This window comes from Periplaneta americana, chromosome 5 (assembly GCF_040183065.1).
Source record: "Periplaneta americana isolate PAMFEO1 chromosome 5, P.americana_PAMFEO1_priV1, whole genome shotgun sequence".
Classification (NCBI taxonomy): domain Eukaryota; kingdom Metazoa; phylum Arthropoda; class Insecta; order Blattodea; family Blattidae; genus Periplaneta; species Periplaneta americana.
The window spans coordinates 114,509,942-114,534,071 of NC_091121.1; the positions used below are offsets into that span (position 1 = coordinate 114,509,942).

The window sequence follows — 24,130 nt, forward strand, 5'->3', positions numbered from 1 at the left end:
TTGTCCTTTGTATGTACAAAATAGGTCCATACATTGAACATGTTTATTTCCTTTTTCTGTTATGGGGTTCTCAAGACATTACACCCAACTTATTAGTTATTACATGCTTACGTGGCTGCAGCAATTATGTTTAGACTATTGAGAGGATTGGAGAGACATTTCTCTGAGATATTTGGAAATAAACAAAGGAATGTTTGTCAGCATCATTTTTGAATAGCCACAAGTACTGTAATGGTCACTATGTGATTTCTTGTCGCTATAATAATGTTTACAAAAATCAAGTTGACATGTTACCTGGCTTGGAGACGTAGGAGACCAATGTTTATAGAAATATGTTTTGCGACAGTCTATTTCTACAGTAATTGTAACGCAAAAGTGCTACATGCAGAAACTACGAGGCGCGTCCATAAAGTAACTTTCCCACTCGTCCCACAGCTAGCAAACCATATGTTGCGCGGAGCGACTGCGTGTACGTAATAGAGTAATGTCCTGGCATGGCGCATGCGCTAGCGGAACTTCCCGAGTGCTCTCAGTAGCTTCGTTGCATTGGTTGAAGATGGACGCTCCTTTTCCAGCTCCCGCCGCGTGTGAAGTGCGATCAGTGATAAAGTTTTTGAATGCACAGGGCATAGCGCCGATTGAAATAAAATTATCTCAGCTGTGCCAGGTGTATAGGCCTAACGTCATGAGCAAGCAGATGGTGCATTGCTCCACAAGGTCGTCTGTGATGATGGTTGGCCTCCCACTGCGCTCCTCGTCATGCACATTTTGGCATCCTGCTGAAAATTGTCTACAGCAGCAATGCACCATCTGCTTGCTCATGACGTTGGGCCCACAGACCTGGCACAGCTGACGATAAGTTTCAATCGGCGCTATGCCCTGTGCATTCAAAAACTTTATCACTGATCGCACTTCACACGCGGCGGGAGCTGGAATAGGAGCGTCCATCTTCAACCAATGCAACGAAGCTACTGAGAGCACTCGGGAATTTCCGCTAGCGCATGCCAGGACATTACTCTATCACGTACACGAAGTCGCTTCGCGCAACCTATGGTTTGCTAGCTGTGGGACGAGTGGGAAAGTTACTTTATGGACGCGCCTCGTACTATAGATTTATAAACGAAATATACCCGTAATACTGGAGAAATGTATAGGCCTATATAAAATTTCATTTTAATAAATATTTAAAATCCTTTCCATTTGACATATTTTACCCTCTTTGCCGATAGAATCCTACTTTTTACGCACTATTCGCGGGTCACACGATCGTACATGATACCAAATTATTGCACATGCACGATCCATATCGAATGGTTGGCAACACTGCTTCAGAAGTATTTTATACGTAGTGGTATCATTGTGTGTAATTTTGAAATATGGAAACTCCGCCTAGAAAGTAACCGCGGTGAAATACGTTCGCAAAGTAGAAAGATAAAATATAATGTATTTAAATTCTGTAAAGAAGAAAAAATAGTGGTCTGAAAAGACCTGTGGAAAGAACATCGAAAAGATAGGTGAAGAGTGAAAATTCGGTGAGAAACATAGCAAAAGAATGAGAGAAAGCTATCTTTTCGGACACGCAATGTATGCCTATAACATAGCGCATTTTCCCAGCTATGGATAACATTTTGACATGTAGTAGTCTGTAATATCTTCCTCCGGCCCCTCCTCTGTGTTATGATTATGTATTCGATGTAAGTACACACTCCGAGTTATTCATATGTGTGTCGGGTAGATAGGCTACTGCATCTTTGCAGGTTGTGTATATGCTCTCTCTCTTCCCCTCCACTCCCCGTTCCTACTCAACACGCATATAAACATAATAGTGGCGCCCTCAGAGAGCAGCGATATTCCTATTTGTCCCGAGTAGAATTTCTCAAGATATAAAGAACAAATTTGTAGAATACTTCCAGTATGATAGTAGCAGCCGTATGACTTCAGGAAAGGACAATATTAAAAAGTCGGAATTGGAAAATAAAATAATAATTTTATAGGAAACGATAAATATTGTTTCACTAAGTTTGTGACTGAAAATGAATTTATTCGTACACACGTGTCATATGCAACCTACGACCATTTTGGATGACACAACATGCCAATTTACAAAGCACAGTAATTTCGAATATATAATTCATGGTCTGAAAACAAAGAACGTTATTAACCCTAGCAGGTCCATGCCTTGATCCGTTCCATGTTGGACCAAGGGTGGGCACTTTGTGCCCACGTATGTGAACAATTTTTTACCTTCTATTTTTAACTGACAATAATGAAAATATTATTATTTATGTGACATCAATGTCTTTTGATGTTTATTAGACCAACAATACAATGAAATGCTATTATAATTACTGAAGAAATAATACAATGGATCTTAACACAAAAGAACACAAATAATACATTTCCATCTGCATTTGAATAATTTTTATGACATTTAAAGCAACAATACAGTGGAATTTTATCGAGTAAATACAATAAATAATACAATAATACAATTGAGTCTTATTTTAAAAAAACACAAACATTTTTTCGCCTGAAATTCAAGTTTTTATACACACGTGGGAATGAAATTTCAGTCTGAGTCTTCACACCAAGTACCCTAACATCTTTGACAGATATCTACTCTCTTATTGTGACGGCCACATACACTTTTGTGGCACTTACTGCATGTAATTGTGGTCCTACATAGTTTATTTTTTTCTCTCTTCTTTGCTTGTTACTTGCCAGCAGATATAGCATCTCTTTTTACCAATGACACTTGAAGTTCCTTGAGCAGTATTGTCTCCAGTGTCTGCAATTGGTGGCTTGATTTTTATGCTTAGGATGTTTTCCATAGCACTCACTACATTGGTTTTCAAGCCACTAACATTTTTTGCCCGGTCTTGTACTTTATACTCTATCAATTTGAGTCCAAGTTTTTGCAAATAGATGCGATGTATGTTTATCCTTGTCTTTTCTCAGTTTGAATCATTCATCAAGTAGAAACAATAACCATTGATTGCTGCTATATCTATAAGAGTGAAAAACACCGACAGAGGCCATCTTCTAGTACCCCTTTTTGTTGAATATTTTCTAGCCATCTGGTCAATTGTGTCGACTCCGCCTTTGGTTTCATTGTAGAATAAATTTATATGCGATTTGTTCTTCTTTCCATCACTTTTCAACAGTTGCGTCTTTATGCTGTGTAGACAGTAAAACAAGGATCTTTTTGGGCTTTTCACGGGTGACGTTAGAAACCAAAGTTACAGATGGGTTTCCTGTATCGGGATCGGTGAAAGCGAATTTGCTAGAGTAAACCTCCCGATATTTTGTCGTTTTCATTTCCTCTGGTATATGTCTGCGTTTAGTCTGCATTGTACCAACAAATGTAAGACATAATCAGTGTACAGTTCTTCAGCCGGCTCAACTGCTGTATAATATCTATCTGTTGTGATATTACGACCTGACTCTTTTAGAGGCGTCGCAAGCCTCTTCACAATTGGTTTAGGACCCCTGGATACTGGAGTACTGTCTTCTGTTTTGCCGGCATACACCTCCATACGCAAGACATACCTTTCTCTGCAGTCAGCTAGTATTCTGATGAGAGCACCATATTTGTCAGGTTTTTCCTTCATAAACACTTTGAACGGACACCGTCCTCTAAATAATGACATCTCATCAATCACTACGCTTTCTCCTGGACAATAATACTGCAGAAATGTTTCATTCATTAGTCCAAACACTTCACGAAGTGGAGCAAACTTATCTCCCTTCCTGCTATCCTCTCTGGTATCCTTATCGTCAAATCTTATAACTTTCACAAGTTCTCGAAACCTATTTCGACTCATTGTAGCAAGATATACTGGTCGACCAAATCTTTCTGACCACGAATCATGATAGTCGAGCTTCGTGTCATCATTGGCAGCAATGACATAATTTCTATTTCATTAGTTACCTTTATTCCTATGCGTTGAGCCTCTTTATTAGTGTACTGCACAATAATACATATGATGTCGGAGGTGAAAACTTTTGTAAGAGAGGCCAGAATGCTGGTCACATTTCCTTCGGGTCGTAAACCCGGACGTTCTCTGATAATATTTTGTGTGGAGCATCGTCTTCCTTGGAGTGGTTGAGGTAAGTAACGTCTACCTGATTTGGCGACATACTCTCTTACGGACGTGTTATTTATATTATCATTATCCGCCACAGAATCATTCATATCATCTTCACTTTCACTCACAGGAGCCGTGTCATTATATTCAACGATGTTATCCTCCACTTCACTCACATCCTCGTCTGAAACCAAAAAAATTTGGTTCCATGATTTATGTAAATCTTCTTGAATTTCCTTATCTGACAAATACTTGTTGCACTGTACGCTCATTGTGATGTTCGTTCTTTATAAACCTTCATACAATACAAAACGTCTACCCATAGCAATAGCAACATAAACGGGAATTAAATATTACATTACAACAATGAACAATTTGAAATAAAAGAGCGGGATATGATCTAACTTATCAAGAGTACCAATCCCTGACTGTAAAACTATTCTTGTTTAGTATAGTACCATGGTGGACCAAGGGAGGGCACTTTATGCAACCCTTGAACATTATGCCTGATATAAATTAAGTGGATGCAGATAACTAAAGAATTCATGTAGATTATTATTTCATATGTCTGAATTGACAATATCAATTTTTTTCAGATTTCTTTCTTTATAATTTTGCGAGTATGAGAGAAAAAATCAATGTGTGGGCACTTTGTGCCCCCCGTTGGACCTGCTAGGGTTAAATCGGATTCAATTAAAGTTATCATCAAAACCATTGCACAAACCTTAGTGGAAATAGTGATAATTTTCACTTTCCTATGCATACCCTTGCTAGACTTAGTCAAGCAGAGCAGTCGTCTGATTCTGTTTCTGACTTCCTACAGTGTTCAACGTCAACAAAAAGGCTTCACGTTCAAGATGGTAACAGTTTTGAAGATGATATACATTTGAGGGGGTCAGAAGCAAAGGGGTACAAGTGACATTTCTAAGAACATGAGTTAAGTGCATCCCGGCTAAAACATTAAGAGCCGTATTCATAGACATTCTTAGCGCGGGCTTTCGCTGGATTATCAGCGAACTAACGTTTTTCTTATTCATAAACCAGTGTTAGCGATATGATATGATATGATATGATATGAATCCTGTTTAGCACGCTCGTAGCCCGGACTAGCGAAATGTCTATGAATAGCACCCTTAAAATTTTAGTGCCAAAGGGATACATCTTTTAACCACACCACACACTAAAATTGAAATAAAAACTTTCACGGAATTTACGATATCTTAAGTATTTTCAACCACATTTTCTCACGAATAACTTAAGTGCTCTTATACCCCTTTGCTTCTGACCCCCTCATTTTAAAGAGGAAAAAATTCCGTATACTGTAACGGCTGTAAAAAGTTAATCTGATATAAAAAAATTAGAATTTTGTTATAATTATCTGAAACTAAACTCACCTCAATAATGTCGCGATCAATGTGTGAAAGATCCTGAAGATGAAGCTGATTTTGCTTTTTTGAAACACAATAGTAAATAAAACTTATTTTGTTAAAGGAATCTTTCCTTGTTTATTAAAAATATTCAGATTGTAGGAGCCCTTCCAAATTTAGAGGACGAGAAGATATTTCAAAGTAACAAACGACAATAAAGCTCTTTCAAGTTAAACAGAAGACTAATAGAAGTTAAATTGTAAATGTATAGGGTTATTTCTAAAGTCAGTTCAAACATAAAATCGCTATAAATATTATAATATTTGAGATAGGCAAAAAACAAAAACATCACAGTGTTGGGCAAACAAAATTACAAAATTGAAAACATGTCCGTCGTTCTCTTGCTCAACGTACAGCATTCTGTCTGCGACACCATGCACAGCATTTTGCAGATAATGTCTTAGAATATTGTAAATTTCTTGCTAGATGGCATCTCAGCTGCAGTAGGGTTGTTGGATGTGTAAGGAAAACTCGTTCTTTAAGGAACCCACACAACCAAAAGTCGGCCGGATTGAAATCTGGAGATTGCGGATCTGGATTATTATTATTATTATTATTATTATTATTATTATTATTATTATTATTATTATTATTATTATTTCATTGCTAGAACAAATATACATATTGATTTTATATACCTATAATAATCACTCTAGCACTCTCAGAAAGCGGAAGTTACATACTCGTGCTCAAGGGACATTCCACATAATTTTAAAACATTTTATTAAATAACAGAATAAAAAGTAAAAAAGGAAAAACACAGATATCACAGATGGAACTTCAAATTTTCTCTCTAAACAGTAATAGGACATTTTAAAAGAAAAAATCTACGATTCATTGAAGTTTAATTTCACGAAGAATGGTATCTAAAATTATATCACTTTTTGAGAATGACCCTTGCAATTGAGAAAAACCTCGGAGAAAACTCAACCAAATAATCAGCCCAAGCGTAAATCGAACCCATGCTCGAGCGCAACTCTGGATCGGCAGGCAAGCGCCACACCCAACTGAGCTACGCCGGTGGCTCTTTCCTTCCTTATTTCTTTCTTCTTTTTTAATTTACTTACCTATCCACCCACTCACACACCAACTTCATTGCTTGCTTGCTAGCTAACTTGGTTACTTGCTTCATTGCCTGGTTGCAAGCTGTCTTGCTAGTTTCATTGCCTGCTTACTAGCTTGCTTGTCAGCTTCATTGCCTGCTCGCCTCCTTCCCTTGTTACTTCCTTACCTATTTCCTTACATCATTATTTATCCGTTCGTCTGTCCGTCTGTCTGTCTGTGCCTATATGTCTCTCTATCATCTCTCTTTCTGTCAGTTCATTTATGTATTCATTACATACAATATTCTAATTTATATCCTGAAACATATAGTTTGTGCTGCTTACTTAATTTATTCATAGTGTTCTGCCCAAGGGTACGTCCTTCACTGCAAACCCAGCATTCTCCAGTCTTTCCTATTTTCTGTCTCCTCTTAGTCTCCGCATATGATGCACATATCTTAATGTCGTCTATCATCTGATATCTTCTTTTGCCCCGAACTCTTCTCCTGTTCATCATTTCTTCCAGTGCGTCCTTCAGTAGGCAGTTTCTTCTCAGCCAGTGATCCAACCAATTCCTTTTCCTCTTTCTGATCAGTTTTAGCATGATTCTTTCTTCACCCACTCTTTCCAACACAGCTTCGTTCCTTATTCTGTCTGTCCATTTCATATGCTCCATCCTTCTCCATAAACACATTTCAAATGCTTCTAGTCGCTTCCCTTCACTTCGTCGTAATGTTCATATTTCTGCCTCATATAATGCCACACTCCACACCAAGCACTTCACTAGTCCCTTCCTCAGTTCTTTCTCTAGAGGTCCTCAGAAGATGCTCCTTTTTCTATTAAAAGCTGCCTTTGCCATTGCTATTGCTATTCTCCTTTTGACTTCTTGACAGAAGCTTATGTTACTGCTTATAGTACACCCCAAGTATTTCAAACTGTCCACTTGCTCTACTGCCTCATTTAGAATTCGCAAGTTTACCTTCTTTACTTTTCTTCTTATGATCATAGTCTTCGTCTTGTTGGCATTTATCTTCATTCCATATTGCTCACAGCTTCATTTAGTTCCAGTAGCATATTCCTTAGTAGCATTCCAATTGCATCTCTCGTTCCTTTTTCCTTCCTGAAGCCAAACTGCTCCTCTTCCAACTGTCCTTATATATTAGAATATAAACGTCGATTCAGTATTCGCAGTAGAATCTTCGCCGAGTGTGATATCACGCTTATAGTCCTGAAGTCATTACATTTCTTGGCATTATTTTTCTTCGGTATTGGAAGCAACACTGTCTCCGTAAAATATTCTTAATTGTATCGATTTAATTTAATGGATACTTATAAAGAAACACAAATATAAATTTTTCATATTCAGTTAAGGAAGAAAGAAAATGATTTTTTTACATACACAACTACTTTAAAAATAGTTATGCTGTACTTTAACACTGTAATAAATATAAAAAGACATCATAACAAACTATCTTTTCCTAGACATTAAGTATTATTTTATCGAGAATTTCTTTCCATATGCTATTGCAAATTACTACAATATTTATTATCAAAGATCAACTAAGCATTAAGTTGAAACTGTAACGATTTGAATGGAAGGCATTTTTATTTTCCTGAATATGACTAAGATTTTGATTTCATTAAATATATACCTTAGTTCTTAATATTGTGAACGAAATTTTGTTGTAATAATGCATACAAAAAATCTTCCAAACACGGCCTCATAATAAAAACTACAGTATAGTACATGTAAGCACCAGTCATGGGATTTAAATCATTGCATTGGTTAAGTCTTACTTGAATAATTGCCTTCCACAGGGTCATGATACTACATACAGTGGGCTGTCATGGGCAATTCAGTTACTGGGAGAACATCAGAAAGTTCAGGTACCGGTAACAATATTAAAGTTGCTATTCATACAACATTAACTTGGTAATATATACTGTATATTGAGTAATAAGGTTTTATTGTTTTAGGAGAAAGTTTTTGAAGAAATGGAAAGGATATTTGGAGCGTCAAAGAGAGCACCGACAAAGGAAGATCTTCAGGACATGAAATATTTGGAATGTGTGATCAAAGAGACACTGCGATTGTATCCAAGCGCTCCTTCTATTGGAAGACGAGCTAATTCAGATATTCAGATAGGTACATTAATTAACTTATTTCTATAATATGCACATGTATATTAACATTAAGGATATCTAAGAATACCAAATTATATCGAAGAAAGCAAATTCTAGGTTTGAAACTGGAAAATGAAGCATATTAACACTGGATTATCTTTGATTGGTTCTTAGTTGGCGATCATAAACCAGGCAGCTTTTCTATATTGTTCAAATGTTATAAATTTAACAACTGCATCTCTTACTAAAATGTAAACAAAAATGTAGGTATTTATTACCCTGCTTCTCAGACTACACCAAACGGTATAATGGCGTCTGCATTCTCGAGGAAGCTAATTATATCGAATTAGAGTACACTATTACATTTAAGAATGACACTGTGACTTTTCGTAGCTCTACTAAAGTCCTATTTTCACGTCTACTGCATAATTCCTGACTATAGTCATAATAGACTGCATCTAACAGAAAAATATTAAGTTCAAATTTTCAGTACTACCTAAACCAGGATCTTCCAGCAAACTCAATCACACTCCTCAGCTACAGCAGCAAACTCAATCAAACACCTCATGTACGGGAGCAAACTCAATCAAAGTCATCGGCTATAGCAGCAAACTCAATAAAATACCACGGCTATGGCAGCAAACTTAATCAAACCTCTCGGCTATGGTAGCAAATTCAATCAAACCCCTCGGCTATGGCACTAAACTCAAACCCCTCAGCTATGGCAGCAAACTCAATCAAACCCCTCGCTATGGCACCAAACTGAAACCCCTCAGCTATGGTAGCAAACTCAATCAAATTCCACGGCTATGGCAGCAGAAAATATACATTAGAAATTACTATTTTAGGGAACTGGTTTCGGAAAAAGTAGCCTACGATTAATGGAAACAGACATTAGGAATAATGGTTTCGGAAAAATGTAGGCTATTAGGAAAAATGGCTGAGGATAAAACTTATTTCATGCATAATTACAGTGACCTGTTGTTTTCTAAAGACTTGCCTCGCTTGCTTAATTCTTTACATTAAATAATTTATCCATTTAGGCTTTATAATTTTTACAATCAGAGAAAGATACCTAGAGAAGAATAAAGAAGTGTATGTAGTATCTGTAGGCCTAGAAAAGGCTTTCGGCAGAGTGAAATGGAATACACTGATGGGGATCCTAAAGAAAATAGGTATGTATTGGAAAGAGAGGAAGCTATTCAGTAATCTTTATGTAAAACAACGAGTCAAAGTCAGGATAGGAAGAGAAATGTCAGAAGTACGTCAAGAATGCCCTTTATCACATACACTTTTCAACATCTACTTGGAGGATTTAGTAAAGAACTGTTTTCAGAACATGAGAGGAGTGATAGTAGGAGAAAGAAGAATAAAGTGCATAAGATTTGCTGATGATATGGCGTTATTAGCAGAAGACAGGATGACACTAAGGGTATATGCTACTGAAGTTAAATGACAGCTGTAAGCAATATGGGATGAAGATAAATGCAAATAAGACGAAGACCATGGTCATAGGAAGAAGAATAAAGAAAGTAAACCTGCGAATTCTAAATGAGGCAGTGGAGCAAGTAGACAGCTTCATATACTTGGGGTGTGCTATAAGCAGTAACATGAGTTGCTGCTAGGAAGTCAAAAGGAGGATAACAATGGCCAAGAAAGCTTTTAATATGAGAAGGAGCATCTTGTGTGGACTTCTGGAAAAAGAACTAAGGAAGAGACTAGTGAAGTGCTTTGTATGAAGTGTGGAATTGTATGGGACAGAAACATGGACATTACAAGGTGAAGAGAAGCGAATACCAGCACGGATATGAAGAAGAATGGAATGTGTGAAGTGAACAGACAGAATAAGAACTGAAGTTGTATTGGAAAGAGTGGGTAAAGAAAGAATGATGCTAAAACTGATTAGGAAGAGGAAAAGGAATTGGTTGGATCACTGGCTGAGAAGAAACTGCCTACTGAAGGATGCACTGAAGGAATAGTGAACGCGAGAAGAGTACAGGGCAGAAGAAAATATCCGATGATAGGCGACATTAAGATATATGGATCATATGAGGGGACAAAGAGGAAGGCATAAAATAAGAAAGATTGGAGAAAACTGGCTTGCAGTGAAAGACCTGCCCTTGGGCAGAACACTGGATGAATTAATTAATATTATTTTTCTGTTTCATGGAATAAAAAATGGAAGATCAGACTATAAAATATAGATTTTTCATACTTCTATAGCATAGTACTAGCTGAATCATCATGTGTAGCGACGTAAGAACACAGGGCAAAAATCTTCAACTATAAATATATATTCTTTAAATACTTATTTTAACATCAATGCATGAATTATGAAAACAATCAAATAATGGTATGCGACAACTTCAACGCTAGGGTAGATAAAGAACCCACAGAAGTTCTATTAGGACCATTTGGTAAAAATGTATTAAACGAAAATGGCAAATCACTACGTAACGTTGCTATATTTAGTGAGTTGAAAGTGACAAATACATTTTTTTAAACAGAAAGAAGTCCACAAGTATAACTGGGCAGCCAAAGGATATAGGTCACTAATAGACTATATACTCGTAAACAAGAAAATGAAACATATTGTTCTGGATACACGCGCATACGTATAGAGGTGCAGATGTACAGTCCGACCACTATGTAACGTATAAAATTAGAATCCCACCAAGATGCCAAAAAAGTAAAACAAGCGCTACACCCGAATTGACACAGAGCTGCTACAAAGTATATCTATTAAGACAAGACAGTATAAGAAAATTGTACTGTAAGAGATTGGAAAATTATATTGACCATAGAGCCTTAAGTATGGATGTAAAAAGCATAATTGAGAAAGCAGCATATGAGTCTTTGGGGAAAAGATACAAAAGAAGAAGTAACAAAGGTATTAAAATATGGACTGAAGAGACGAAACATAATTATAAAATAAAAACGGAAAGCATACTTAAAGTTACTCCAAACGAAATCAGAAGCAAAGAGAGCAGAATATAAATACAGATGCGCTATACTTAAAAGAGAAATGCGAAAATTAAGTATACAAAGTTGGGATAATTATATAAGTAATATAGAGTATGATATACACGGGACACAGACTATGGCATATAAGGCTATAAAATATTTAATTAAAGAAGTGAGAGATACAGTAGCATTGAATAATGTAAGGGCAGAAGATTGGCTTCAGTATGTTATAGAATTATGGACAACTCAACATTATGAAGGAAATTTACATGTCGACAAAGATACTTCTGTACCTGTAAGTGATATTGATCTTATAGAATATGAAGAAATGGAACAAATTCTACAATCTTTCCCTAATAATAAATTTTCAGGTAGCGACGATTTGAATATAGAACTTTTGAAAATGCCCCAGTGGAAATAAAACGACGCTTACTGAATATATTAAACATCTGTTGGTTAACATTTAAAATACAAGAAGAATGGACAAAAGCAATAGTAATCCCAATATATAAAAAAGTGACCGCAGAAATCCCAATTATTATCGAGGCATTAGTCTATTGAACTTCACTTACAAACTCTACGCTAAAATAATTACCGGTACTCGCCATTTGAACAACATTAGTGAAACAAAAAATTAGACGAAATACAATATGGATTTAGGAAAAGACGGTCCTGTGCCGACTGTGTGTTTGTGATGCAACAAATAATCTAGAAAAGAAGATAATTTAATCTCCCAACATACATAACGTTCTTGGATTACGAAAAAGCCTTTGATAAGGTTTTAAGAAATGTTATGGAATATATTGTACAGAGAAGGCTATCCAACACACCTAGTGAAAACTATTAAAAACAAGACTGCTCACTATCTCCAACATATTTATATATATATATATATATATATATATATATATATATATATATATATATATATATATATATATGGATAAAGCCACAGAAGAATGGCAGAATAAAATAACAACCGGCATAAATATAGGCACCGCATTATTGAAGTCCATGCTTTTTGTTGACGTTCAGATCTTGATGGCAGAATCGGAAGATGACTTACAGATGGCAGCTTATCAACTACAATAATTAGTAATGGAAAAATATAATCTTAAAATTTCTAATCATAAAAAAACAATGGCTTTTAAAGGAGTTCGTCACAGAAGATGTAAAACAGTTGTAAATTATGAAATCATAGAAAAGGTGTCCTCATTTAACTATTTAGGCTGCAATATATCATACTTAAAAGAACAAAACGTCATGCATAAAATGAGTAAATTTCAACAGATGTGTGGAACAATACGAAGGATCTTAAAAATAAAACACAACGTTCAACAGAATTAAAATTTTATAAAACGTTAGCTGTCCCACTATTAACCTATGGTTCAGAAAATTGGTCTATAAACCGAGCAACTAAAAAGAAAATTGAAACCAGAGATTTTGCTGTCTCACTCTTTTAGATTATCAAAAGAATGGAAATATACAACAACTAAATATTTTTAATTTGACTGAAAAAATAAAACAGCAAAAACACAATTGGTACCAATATATAAGAAGAATGAATGATGAGTTGTCGACCAGTTACCTAAAGTATGATAATATTGAACTACGAACCAAAAGAACACAGAAATATTGGTAGACCAAGAACAAGATGGAAAGACGACATAAACTTTGAAGACGAAACAGGCCAATAGGCCTAATCCCTGCGGTTAATGATGATGATGATAATAATAATAATAATAATAATAATAATAATAATAATAATAAAAATAATAATAATAATAATAATAATAATAATAATAATAATAGGACCTATTTCTTTTTAATAGTGTGGTGTACAATCAGTGGTGTCTCATGAGCTTTTCAATTTATTATTTATTTATTTATTTATTTATTTATTTATTTATTTATTTATTTATTTATTTATTTATTTATCTATTTATTTATTTATTTATTTATTCTGGTGTAGTTAAAGCCATCAGGCCTTCTCTTCCACAACACCTGGAATACAAATACAATAACAGAAATAAAAAGGAAAAAAAAAAACACTATAAACGAAGTAAAGTCACACAAAAATATACACAGGTTGCAGTCACACAATGGTGGGGATAAGAAAAAATCAAAGATTATACATATGTAAATGCATATATTTTTGTTCGTATTAATAATAATAATAATAATAATAATAGTAATAATAATAATAATAATAATAATAATAATAATAATAATAATAATAATAATAATCCGTGACACTATTGACTATAGCACTTCAAGTTCACAGACCGACTAGCCAGCTGCTGGCCTCATGTCCACAAAGATGGACGATCATCCAACTAGAATGCTTTCCCACAGCCTTTATAGCTGGCTTTCAGAACCGGATTTTTCTACCAATTGTAGCTCCGCAGGTGCATAACGATTCTGAGTGGGCACCAGCCCCATACACTAGCCGAAATTTCATGAGAAAATTTCTTCCACCATGCAGACTCGAACCAACGCGTATTCCGTAACATGAGTCCTAGGCAGGATGCTTCCTAGACCTGGCACCACGGAGCGGGACTATCTTTTCATTACTACAGTTAAGATGTTCTCATGTGTTTACGAATTAAGGACATTTGAAGTGATTTAAAACATGTTTTATTTTCCATATTTGTCCTTATTTCCGGGTATAGTAATACATATTTTTACATATTTAAGGAAAAATCACATATCTTTTCATAATTTAATATTTTATTTCATACATCATACCTGATTATATGAAACCTCCTTTATGACAGAACAGACAATAATTTTTCATGAAAAAGAAAAATGTAATTAAATATCAATAGACCTAAACTGATCCTCGATGATGACATTTATGTTCACCATATTCAGTATCGTTTTCTACCGAATTACTTTATATTGTTATGTAAGCCCATTCATTTTTAATTATGTAATTTTTTCCTCCTCCTGAAAAATTATTTTGTGTATTGTCATATAGGAGGTTTCATAAAATCTACGACGATATTGTAACTTTTAATTCAAACAACAATGTGGTTTTTACTTTTATACTTTAATAACACACCCTCAATAATGGGTATTCCACTCAACACAGCAACACAGTATTCGTTATTGCACTCCACAGACGATAATGACAACTCACGTGGATTATTGAGAACAACAATGTACTCCTAATCTCAACTAATGTTCACAAAGCACTATGTACAACAAAACTGTCAGTTCTCAGTTCGTTCGCCTTGACTAGTTCTTCTAGCTCACTCACTCAAGTTGACGGTGCACTTCGAACCCAAGACTTTCAGATAAAAGTTCACTGCACGTCGAACACAAGACTCCCGGATGCGTTGCTTCCGCCTGGTCGCTGCCACAATTACTCAAGTTCACGGCACGTCGAACCCAAGACTCCCAGACGCGTTGCTTCCGCCTGGACGCTGCCACAGTTACTCAAGTTCTCTGCACGCCGAACCCAAGACTCCCGAACTCGTTGCTTCCGCCTGGACGCTGCTGATTCACAAACTGAACTGGGAGTCCAAACTAAATTGGTTTGACTCGAAGGCTGCTCGATTTTATTTATTAAGTCACGCATTTTCGAATGTATTACTTCGCGTAGTTTCTACGGATGTCGAGAGGATTGCGCTTCTGGAGACTTCTCCGGCTTTCTCCGCTCAGTCGCAGTTGCTTTTCTTCCCCCTCTCTCCCGCGGCCCAGCTTCTCATCGTTTTCCCTCTCCTCTCCGCGCCGCGCCCAGCGCCCCGCGGAGCTCGAGTCTCGTCTCCCGCGCCTCCTTCCTTCCCGCGCGCCCTCCCTTCTGCCGGACGCGGGCTCGACTCCCGAGGCAACGAGAAGTTTCCAGCACGGTTGCCACAATATGTTCCGTATTTTATGGTTTCAAAGTTATTGTTGTCTCAAAATCATTTAAAATTTATTTAACTGGCATCAATATTTCAAAGCTGGAATCTGGTATTCTGGGGATTTGAAGTTGTGGCCCTCTGAATGAGAGCCAGACTGCTTAAATTATGGAAATTATGGAATTAATTAAAAAGGAATTCATATTTACTAAATGTAAAACTCTTACAAGTATATGGCTAGGATAGTCAAGTGTCTTTCCTGCACATTGCGAGTAAGGTGACAGTTTCAATTAACAACAATCTACGATTGTCGCCTGGATAAGTCAATAAAATTTATCACTGATAGAGGAGTGTTCAGACTTGGGTTAGCTGCAACAATCAATGTACGGTTGTTGTCTGGTCAAGTCCATTTATCATTGATAGAGAAGTGTTCAGGCTTAAGGGTTTAGCTGCAACAATCAGTGTACGGTTGTCACCTGGTCAAGTCCATTTACCATTGACAGAGGAGTGTTCAGGCTTATGGGTTTAGCTGCAACAATCAATGTACGGTTGTCGTCTGGTCAACTCCATTTACCATTGATAGAGGAGTGTTCAGACTTAAGGTTTTAGCTGCAACATTCAATGTACGGTTGTCACCTGGTCAACTCCATTTACCATTGATAGAGAAGTGTTCAGGCTTAAGGGTTTAGCTGCAACAATCAGTGTACGGTTTTCGCCTGGTCAAGTCCATTTACCATTGATAGAGGAGTGTTCAGGCTTTAGGGTTTAGCTGCAACAATCAATGTAAGGTTGTCGTCTGGTCAACTCCATTTACCATTGATAGAGGAGTTTTCAGGCTTATGGGTTTAGCTGCAACAATCAATGTACGGTTGTCGCCTGATCAAGTCCATTTACCATTGATAGAGGAGTTTTCAGGCTTATGGGTTTATCTGCAACAATCAATGTACGGTTGTCGCCTGGTCAAGTCCATTTACCATTGATAGAGGAGTTTTCAGGCTTATGGGTTTAGCTGCAACAATCAATGTACGGTTGTCGCCTGGTCAAGTCCATTTGCCATTGATAGAGGAGTGTCCAGGCTTTAGGGTTTAGCTGCAACAATCAATGTAAGGTTGTCGTCTGGTCAACTCCATTTACCATTGATAGAGGAGTTTTCAGGCTTATGGGTTTAGCTGCAACAATCAATGTACGGTTGTCGTCTGGTCAAGTCCATTTACCATTGATAGAGGAGTGTTCAGGCTTATGGGTTTAGTTGCAACAATCAATGTATGGTTGTCGTCTGGTCAACTCCATTTACCATTGATAGAGGAGTGTTCAGACTTAAGGGTTTAGCTGCAACAATCAATGTACGGTTGTCGCCTGGTCAAGTCCATTTACCATTGATTGAGGAGTGTTCGGGCTTTTGGGTTTAGCTGCAACAATCAATGTACTGTTGTCGTCTGGTGAAGTCCTTTTATCATAGACAGAGGAGTGTTCAGGTTTAAGACTTTAACTGTGAAGGTGACGCAAGAAGAGGTTGCCACGGAAAGCTGCGCGAACTTTCGGAAATGTTCGGGTGCACTCGACCTCGCTTCGATTGGCAGTTCTCAGTCGTCTGCTGGCTTGATGTTTCGAGTGAGATTTATCACAGCGCTTGTAACGTAACGTAAACCTTGTTGCAGAGTAACTAGTAACATAACATTGTTGAAAATATAGAAGCACGAATTTTTTACACATAAAATCACTGAATGAAATGACAAAAATGTTATAAGAAATATGTAATCGTGTAATAATTGATATTAGACGTTGTAATAAAACACTATGTGATTTTATTAAAATCTTCCGATAACTAAGATACTATGGTCGGTTTATTTTAATCTGTGTATACGCCTTATGTTACGAGCGGAGCCTGTTTCGTTTTCCATAAATTTATGAACGTTATAAATAATTCCCTGGTTTGACTGTGTAACGTTTTATTAGCACTTCCTAATTTAGAGCGAAACAGGGGCATTGTTAAGTACATAGAATGTTATACAGAACTCTGTTATTTAACAAACACACTTTGAACTACATAAAACTAGCCTACTGATATCAGGAATAAAACTCAGAAAAAGTACCGTAACCCACACGCTGGCTTCTACATGCTCTACACAAAACACTCCACGATATGAACAGCTCAAGACTGCGCTTTCGAATGCGCCCTGTAATCAGCATTAGGTAATTCATAGCAGCCCTGTAACGAGCATGGCGGCACGAGGACCGAATATCGTTCTCTGCGCATCAGTCAAATGGGCAAGCTTTCTTTTTGCTTCCTCTAACATGTTCTGCTCTGTAGTTCACGAACCATCAACAGTTGTGTATGAACTTTGAGTGAGTCTTCGATGTGGTTTATATATTTGTTAATTTGGAGTGTTGAACAGTTAAAATTCCACCAGATCTTAAGTCATCATCTGTAAAATTACGATCTTATGTAAGTATGAAAGATCTTTTCTAAGTATGTAAATTTGATACTATACAAATTTTCTTTACATTATTTTGTACCATTTTTATAAAATTGTAGTCCACATTTTACTCCATATTTTGAAAACTTGAATCCCAGATTATGTATACATTTAACCATTTTATTACATATTCTAGCCCTAATAATAACAATGTTGTGAGTTTTAGAATAGCATAGTAAGAAAATACACTTACCTCACTTATTTCATTTGACACTCCATTTCATATCCATGAAGTGGACTTATACTCGTTTTCAAAAATACCATAAACAATCAAATTGTCACTCAATTATAAGTTCATCATAAGCGAACTCTTCGAGAAAGTTAACGAAAAAGCTGTTAGTACAGTTTGCCCGGAGTACTTCATATTCTCGAGCTTCATTCATTTCACCAGTAAGTTATTAAGATTAGGATTATGAAATGGATAGCTCCCCATTCACTGACTTTAAAAATACAGAGTACTGGTTCTCCAAATATACTAACTCTCTCTTTTCTTGCCCTTAGGAAAATACACAATACCGGCTGGAATATCAGTTTGGATTCAGATCTTCTTTATTCATCGTAAACCGGAATATTTTCCCAATCCAGAGGAATTTGACCCAGACAATTTCCTTCCAGAGAGGGTGCGTGAACGCCATCCGTATGCATACTTACCTTTTAGTGCTGGACCAAGAAGTTGTTTGGGTAAGTTTAAATGCCTTAAAGTGTTTTTTTAATGTACGAGTATGTCGTATCACTAGGAAGTAATCAATAGCCACAAAACGCTAAATGTGCTATAAGAACGGATTTGAAGCGCCTAGAATAGATTAGAAATAAATTTACAATAAAATAAAAAGTAATAAAACACCAAATTAAAATATAGGCCTAGATACAAGAGCAAAAAAAAAATACAGAAATTAAATCAAAAGAGAATCTGTATAAACTCTGTAGTCTTGGACTTATTCTTCCTTCTAAAGCACAAAAATTTTAAATAATAATAGGCCTAATCATAATTCCATAAATTGCTAGTATAGTAGGAGGAAGAAGAATAAAGTGTGTAATATTTGCTGATGATATGGCATTGGAGTGAAGATAAATGCCAATAAGACGAAGATCATGGTCATAGGAATAAAAGTAAAGAAGGTAAACTTGCGAATTCTAAATGAGCAAGTGAACAGCTTCAGATACTTGGAGTGTACTGTAAGCAGTAACATGAGCTACTGCCAAGAAGTCAAAAGGAGAATAACAATGGCAAAGGAAGCTTTCAATAGAAAAAGGAGCATCATATGAGGACCTCTAGAGAAAGAACTGAGGAAGAGACTAATGAAGTGCTTTATGTGGAGTGTAGCATTATATGGGGTAGAAACATGGACATTACAAAGACGTGAAGAGAGGCGAGTAGAAGCATTTGAAATGTGAATATAGAGAAGGATGGAGCATGTGAAGTGGACAGACAGAACAAGAAACGAAGCTGTGTTGGAAAGAGTGGATGAAGAAAGAATGATGCTGAAACTGATCAGGAAGAGGAAAAGGAATTGGCTGAGTCACTGGTTGAGAAAAACTGCCTTCTGATGTATGCACTGGGAGGAATAGTGAACGGGAAAAGAGTATGAGGCAAAAGAAGATATCAGACGATAGACGACATTAAGATATATGGATCACATGAAAAGACAAAGAGGAGGGCAGAAAATAGGAAACATTGGAGTTGCAGTGAAAGATCTGCCCTTGGGCAGAACACTGAATGAATGAATGAATGAATGAATGAATGAATGAATGAATGAATGAATGAATGAATGAATGAATGAATGAATGGACGGACGGACGGATGGAGGATGGATGGATGGATGAATGAATGAATGAATGAATGAATGAAATTGCTAGTGGCCAAGAATAATAAGTTTTCAAAGAGTACTAAGGGAATAAAATATGACACTAAAATTGTAACTCATACTACTTTCTTGCAAAAATTTCAAATTATTACCATCAGTTCCTCTCAATGACCACCAGGGTTGCCAGATTTTATACCTACCAAGGAGGGATATCCTTTTTCCGTCATATACAGTACTTACGTTTTGTCTTAAAGGAAGAGTGATATGAATATGGGCAGAGTTGACATTTTCATGGCTGTACAAAAATAATAAAATTATTCCTTTACATGCAGGTGAAACAAATACGAATCTCAAAATTGCAATTTTAATAAAAAATAAACATATTGTAGGTAACCAAAGTATAAAACAATATTTATCTGGCTGTAAGTTACATCACGTTTCTCTTGCATCTTTCTGAAGAGCTTGTGGCAATAATATGGTATGCATAATTATTAACTTAATGATTTAATAGTAGTTCTGTCTCATAGACTTCCCCAGCTGTTTATTATTAATTGTGAAGCATAAATTCCAAAAGATGGCATCACATGTGACAAAATATTTTAAATTTCGCTGCTTATTAATTGGTAACAGTGACATAAAATTAATCGATACCTAAATTCCTATTTATTTTGTGACTTAGCATATTACTGCTCCAAACACATGCGGTATATATTTTCAAAGCTTTCTACATATTTATCACTGGACTTCAGCATTTTCAACAAGCTTTTTTCCACACTGTATGCCATGCATTTTCTGATTAATGTCTCTTATTATTTTTAAATGTTTAGAAATATCATATTCACCCAATTCACCACCGAATTCGCTGTCATAGACCTTACACTTACCAAATATTCGCTTCTTTTTGCAATGTACAAATCTCCATTGTTAAGAAACTTAATTTAAATTAAATTTAGTTATTTAGGCCTAAAAGAATAGTTACTACGTAACGATAAAATTATACAAATGATGTTAATTTTCTAAAGGAGGAACTTCTTGCGTCTCGCCTCGAATCGAAGCGGGACACGGGCTTTTTATATGAAAATCGGGACATCTGGCAACCCTGTAACTTAAGCAACCGAGAGGGTCTGTTGATCTAGTAAATGAAGCCGATTTAGTCATTACACTTGACAGCTATCATGATAGCAATATTGTAACTGTGCCTCAGTGAAACAGGGTCATCTCCAGTAACAAAATCAAAATGGTACAGTCAAGCAAACAAAAAACATATGCTTAAAATCCAGTCATCTTATGTCGTACTGTATAACACATACTGTGTATGGGAGGAATGGATAAAATGGACGAATCATTGCAAAGATGTGTGTCAATGTTAGGGCAAAAAGTGGTATCAGAAGTTATTTTCCATTCCACTCAGTTCCTCTGTAAATAATGTATGGCAACTGCGTAGATGGGCAAAAAGAAGCAAAACAAACCAACTACAGTAGGTCTACTTGAATTTAGCCTGTCTTACATACCTCCAGAAATGCTTCCAAAGGGGATGTCTTGGAAGACCTGTGCATATTGCAAAATCAGTAGACAAAAGGATCACTGATTTCGCGAAGATATGGTGGAGTCATAACATAAATAATGGTAAACAGTTACTTTATGGTTTATGAAAAAAATGCAAGAATTATATGTAATAAGTGCAAAATTCCATTGCTGGATTTCATTCAAAGTAGACGCTAGAAAATATTCAGAGAAATTTTCATTCAATTTTCAGTTCAGTTCATATAAATATTTGTATGCCATCCTATCTATATAAACAGGTTGTTACTACATCGAATATCGTTCATAATTGGCTTATTATGGCACACATGCCGATAAAAGCAATGATGTATTCACTATGACGTAATACCGGAATGCTTGGATCGGGATGCATGCATTTCATCTGAATATCTTCTATGCGCCGTGTAACAAGAAATGAAATGCAGGACACAAAGTAACGTATCATTTATTTTCAATCTTTAACAATTTTGTATCACTTTTGTAATATCACATAAAACAGTTCTGTGGTTCTTAGAAGCTATATTAACAAAATAAAATATTTGTAACATAACCTGCAAGCTCAACCATTTCTCTTTACTCAATGTCAATGACAGGCGCAACTAATCGATACGAACTTATGAAGACAGTTTGTCAGCTATGAATCCCGAATTTCTTTCATAGTTTATTTCCTACAATTTATAATGCTAAGATGCCATAAATTGTTATATCCAACTCGTGGATAATCTTATTATTAACACTCGTGAAAACTATCGCACTCACTATCATTCTGTGACAAACATTCACTCATGCCATAATCATCAAGATTATCCACTTGTTGCATGAATAACTATTATATGTGTATGATGTGTTATTCAATAAGTTTTCACTTCATAGTAAATTAAAAACTATTTCTGTTAAATGTAAATTATAATAAAATATTTGCAACTACTGAAAACCAAAGAAAAAGTATATAAATAATAAGTAAAAGAAAGAACCGGCCCATTTGTGCCCACTATTCCCAAAAGGAAACATGCAATATTTATGGCCCGAGCAAAAAAATTATATTGTTTTTAAATTAGAAAAAAAAAACAAATAAATGAATAACACCAAAATTAACAACAACAAAAATCAGCATAATTGCCTAGCTGCTAATTCAACTCTTTGTAAATATTTTTCAAACATTTTGTCCACTATGAGTTTCCTGATTTAAGGTTCGATAAAAACAATCCCTTCTTTCAGTTTTGTACACGTTAACTATGGAAACACGCCTTGCAAATACGCAAATCCACTGCCGTTCTTGTTGAGGATCTTAACAAAGTTCTTCATCAACCCAGTTTTATGTGTAACGGAGGACGAAGACCCTTATCTGGCAGAACCAATAGCGTTTCTTTTACATTACTTTTTCCCGTAACACATTCCTTCCGCTTGCCCACTGTTGCTCCACATAATATTTTTCTGTAGCATGATTATCCAACAAACACAAAACACAACAATATTTCATGAAGACCCCTTACACACAAAGCAAAAAACCAATTGCTTTAAGGTCACTGCATACCTTCCAAAACGATCCTGATATTTTAAAAGACACGCTCAATCTTAGCCATAATTTAATGAGTTTCTTTAAGGCCAACAGAATGGAAATCCATAGTAAATAGCAATTCATTACCATTATGATGTAACTATGCTTGTCAAATAACTTCGAAGAATCTATAAATAATCGCCAGTCATCTGGATGATGCATCACCTCTAGGTTACTCATTAAGGGCTGCACTCACCAATGTCGGTAAAAAATTTTATCTCGGTTTTTAGCTACAAAAATTTATACGAAGAAAGAGTAATGGAACGGAGAAAAATTCTCTCCGGCGCCGGGATTTAAACCCGGGTTTTCAGCTTAGTGGATAAAGCATCAGCACGTAGAGTGATAGTGATGAGGAATATGGCCAAGAGTATAAAAGAAGACGTCCTAGTGGCTAAAAGAACGCGCCATGTTGCTTACGATGACTCAGATTTTGTAACACATTTTAGATTATCTCAAACTTCAGCTTTATCAATCTTAGCAAATATAAAACATAACCTGGAATTTATAACAAATAGGAAGATGAATACTGTACAATACCGATTGTACAAAGGCAGTGAAAAGTTACCACACTATACAGGGGACGTCGGGGAACAGATTGCACTCAATCCATTGCTCGACTCATCGGTCAGCTATAGCAGCGCAAGCGGGCCGAGCATTCAGTTTCATTACGGTAGGGCACTGTCGACTTTAGTAGAAGGTCGGAACGCTGAAACTTGGCAACATGTACATCAGGCATCGACCAACTCACATGGCATATGCAGTTTAATCTTTGTTTACACTTATTTAAGAGTATTTGCAATTTATGGTGAGTTTTTTTACGTGTGTTTCGCCTTTAAATCAATGAACCTGCAGAAGAAATAGTAACAATATATACATATTTATATAAGGTAGGTAAAAACATAATTTTAAAACAGAACTAAAACACGCAAAAAACAATAACAAACATTCTTAAAGTCAAATCCTATGTATTATGCATATGTTACTCTATTTTATTAATATAATATTACCTATTGGCTCGTTTTGCTTTACTATTCATTTTTTTTTCAGGAATGCATTAATTATAATGCCAGATAAATGTTGTGTTCCTAACTGCACTTCAAATTATCCGAGCAAAGGAGGTTATGTTCCAGTATTCAGATTCCCAAATGAAGAGAAACTTCGCCAAGCCTGGATAAGAAAAATACCACGCAAGCACTGGCAACCTTCAAAGTGGGCTGTGGTTTGCATACACCATTTTCATGAACAAGATGTAATAAC

The 24,130-nt window shown here is 36.0% G+C and overlaps 1 protein-coding gene across 1 annotated transcript in view; it reads left to right on the forward strand.

Moving 5' to 3' along the window:
- Nucleotides 1–3,986: 3,986 nt before the first annotated feature.
- Nucleotides 3,987–24,130, forward strand: part of LOC138700434 (cytochrome P450 4C1-like) — a 41,801-nt gene continuing 21,657 nt past the window's right edge. Inside the window, exons 1-4 of the mRNA XM_069827051.1 lie at nt 3,987–4,007; nt 8,377–8,445; nt 8,536–8,704; nt 18,470–18,649. Of these exons, the coding sequence (XP_069683152.1) occupies nt 3,987–4,007; nt 8,377–8,445; nt 8,536–8,704; nt 18,470–18,649 (439 nt within the window). The remainder of the gene's footprint in view (nt 4,008–8,376; nt 8,446–8,535; nt 8,705–18,469; nt 18,650–24,130) is intronic.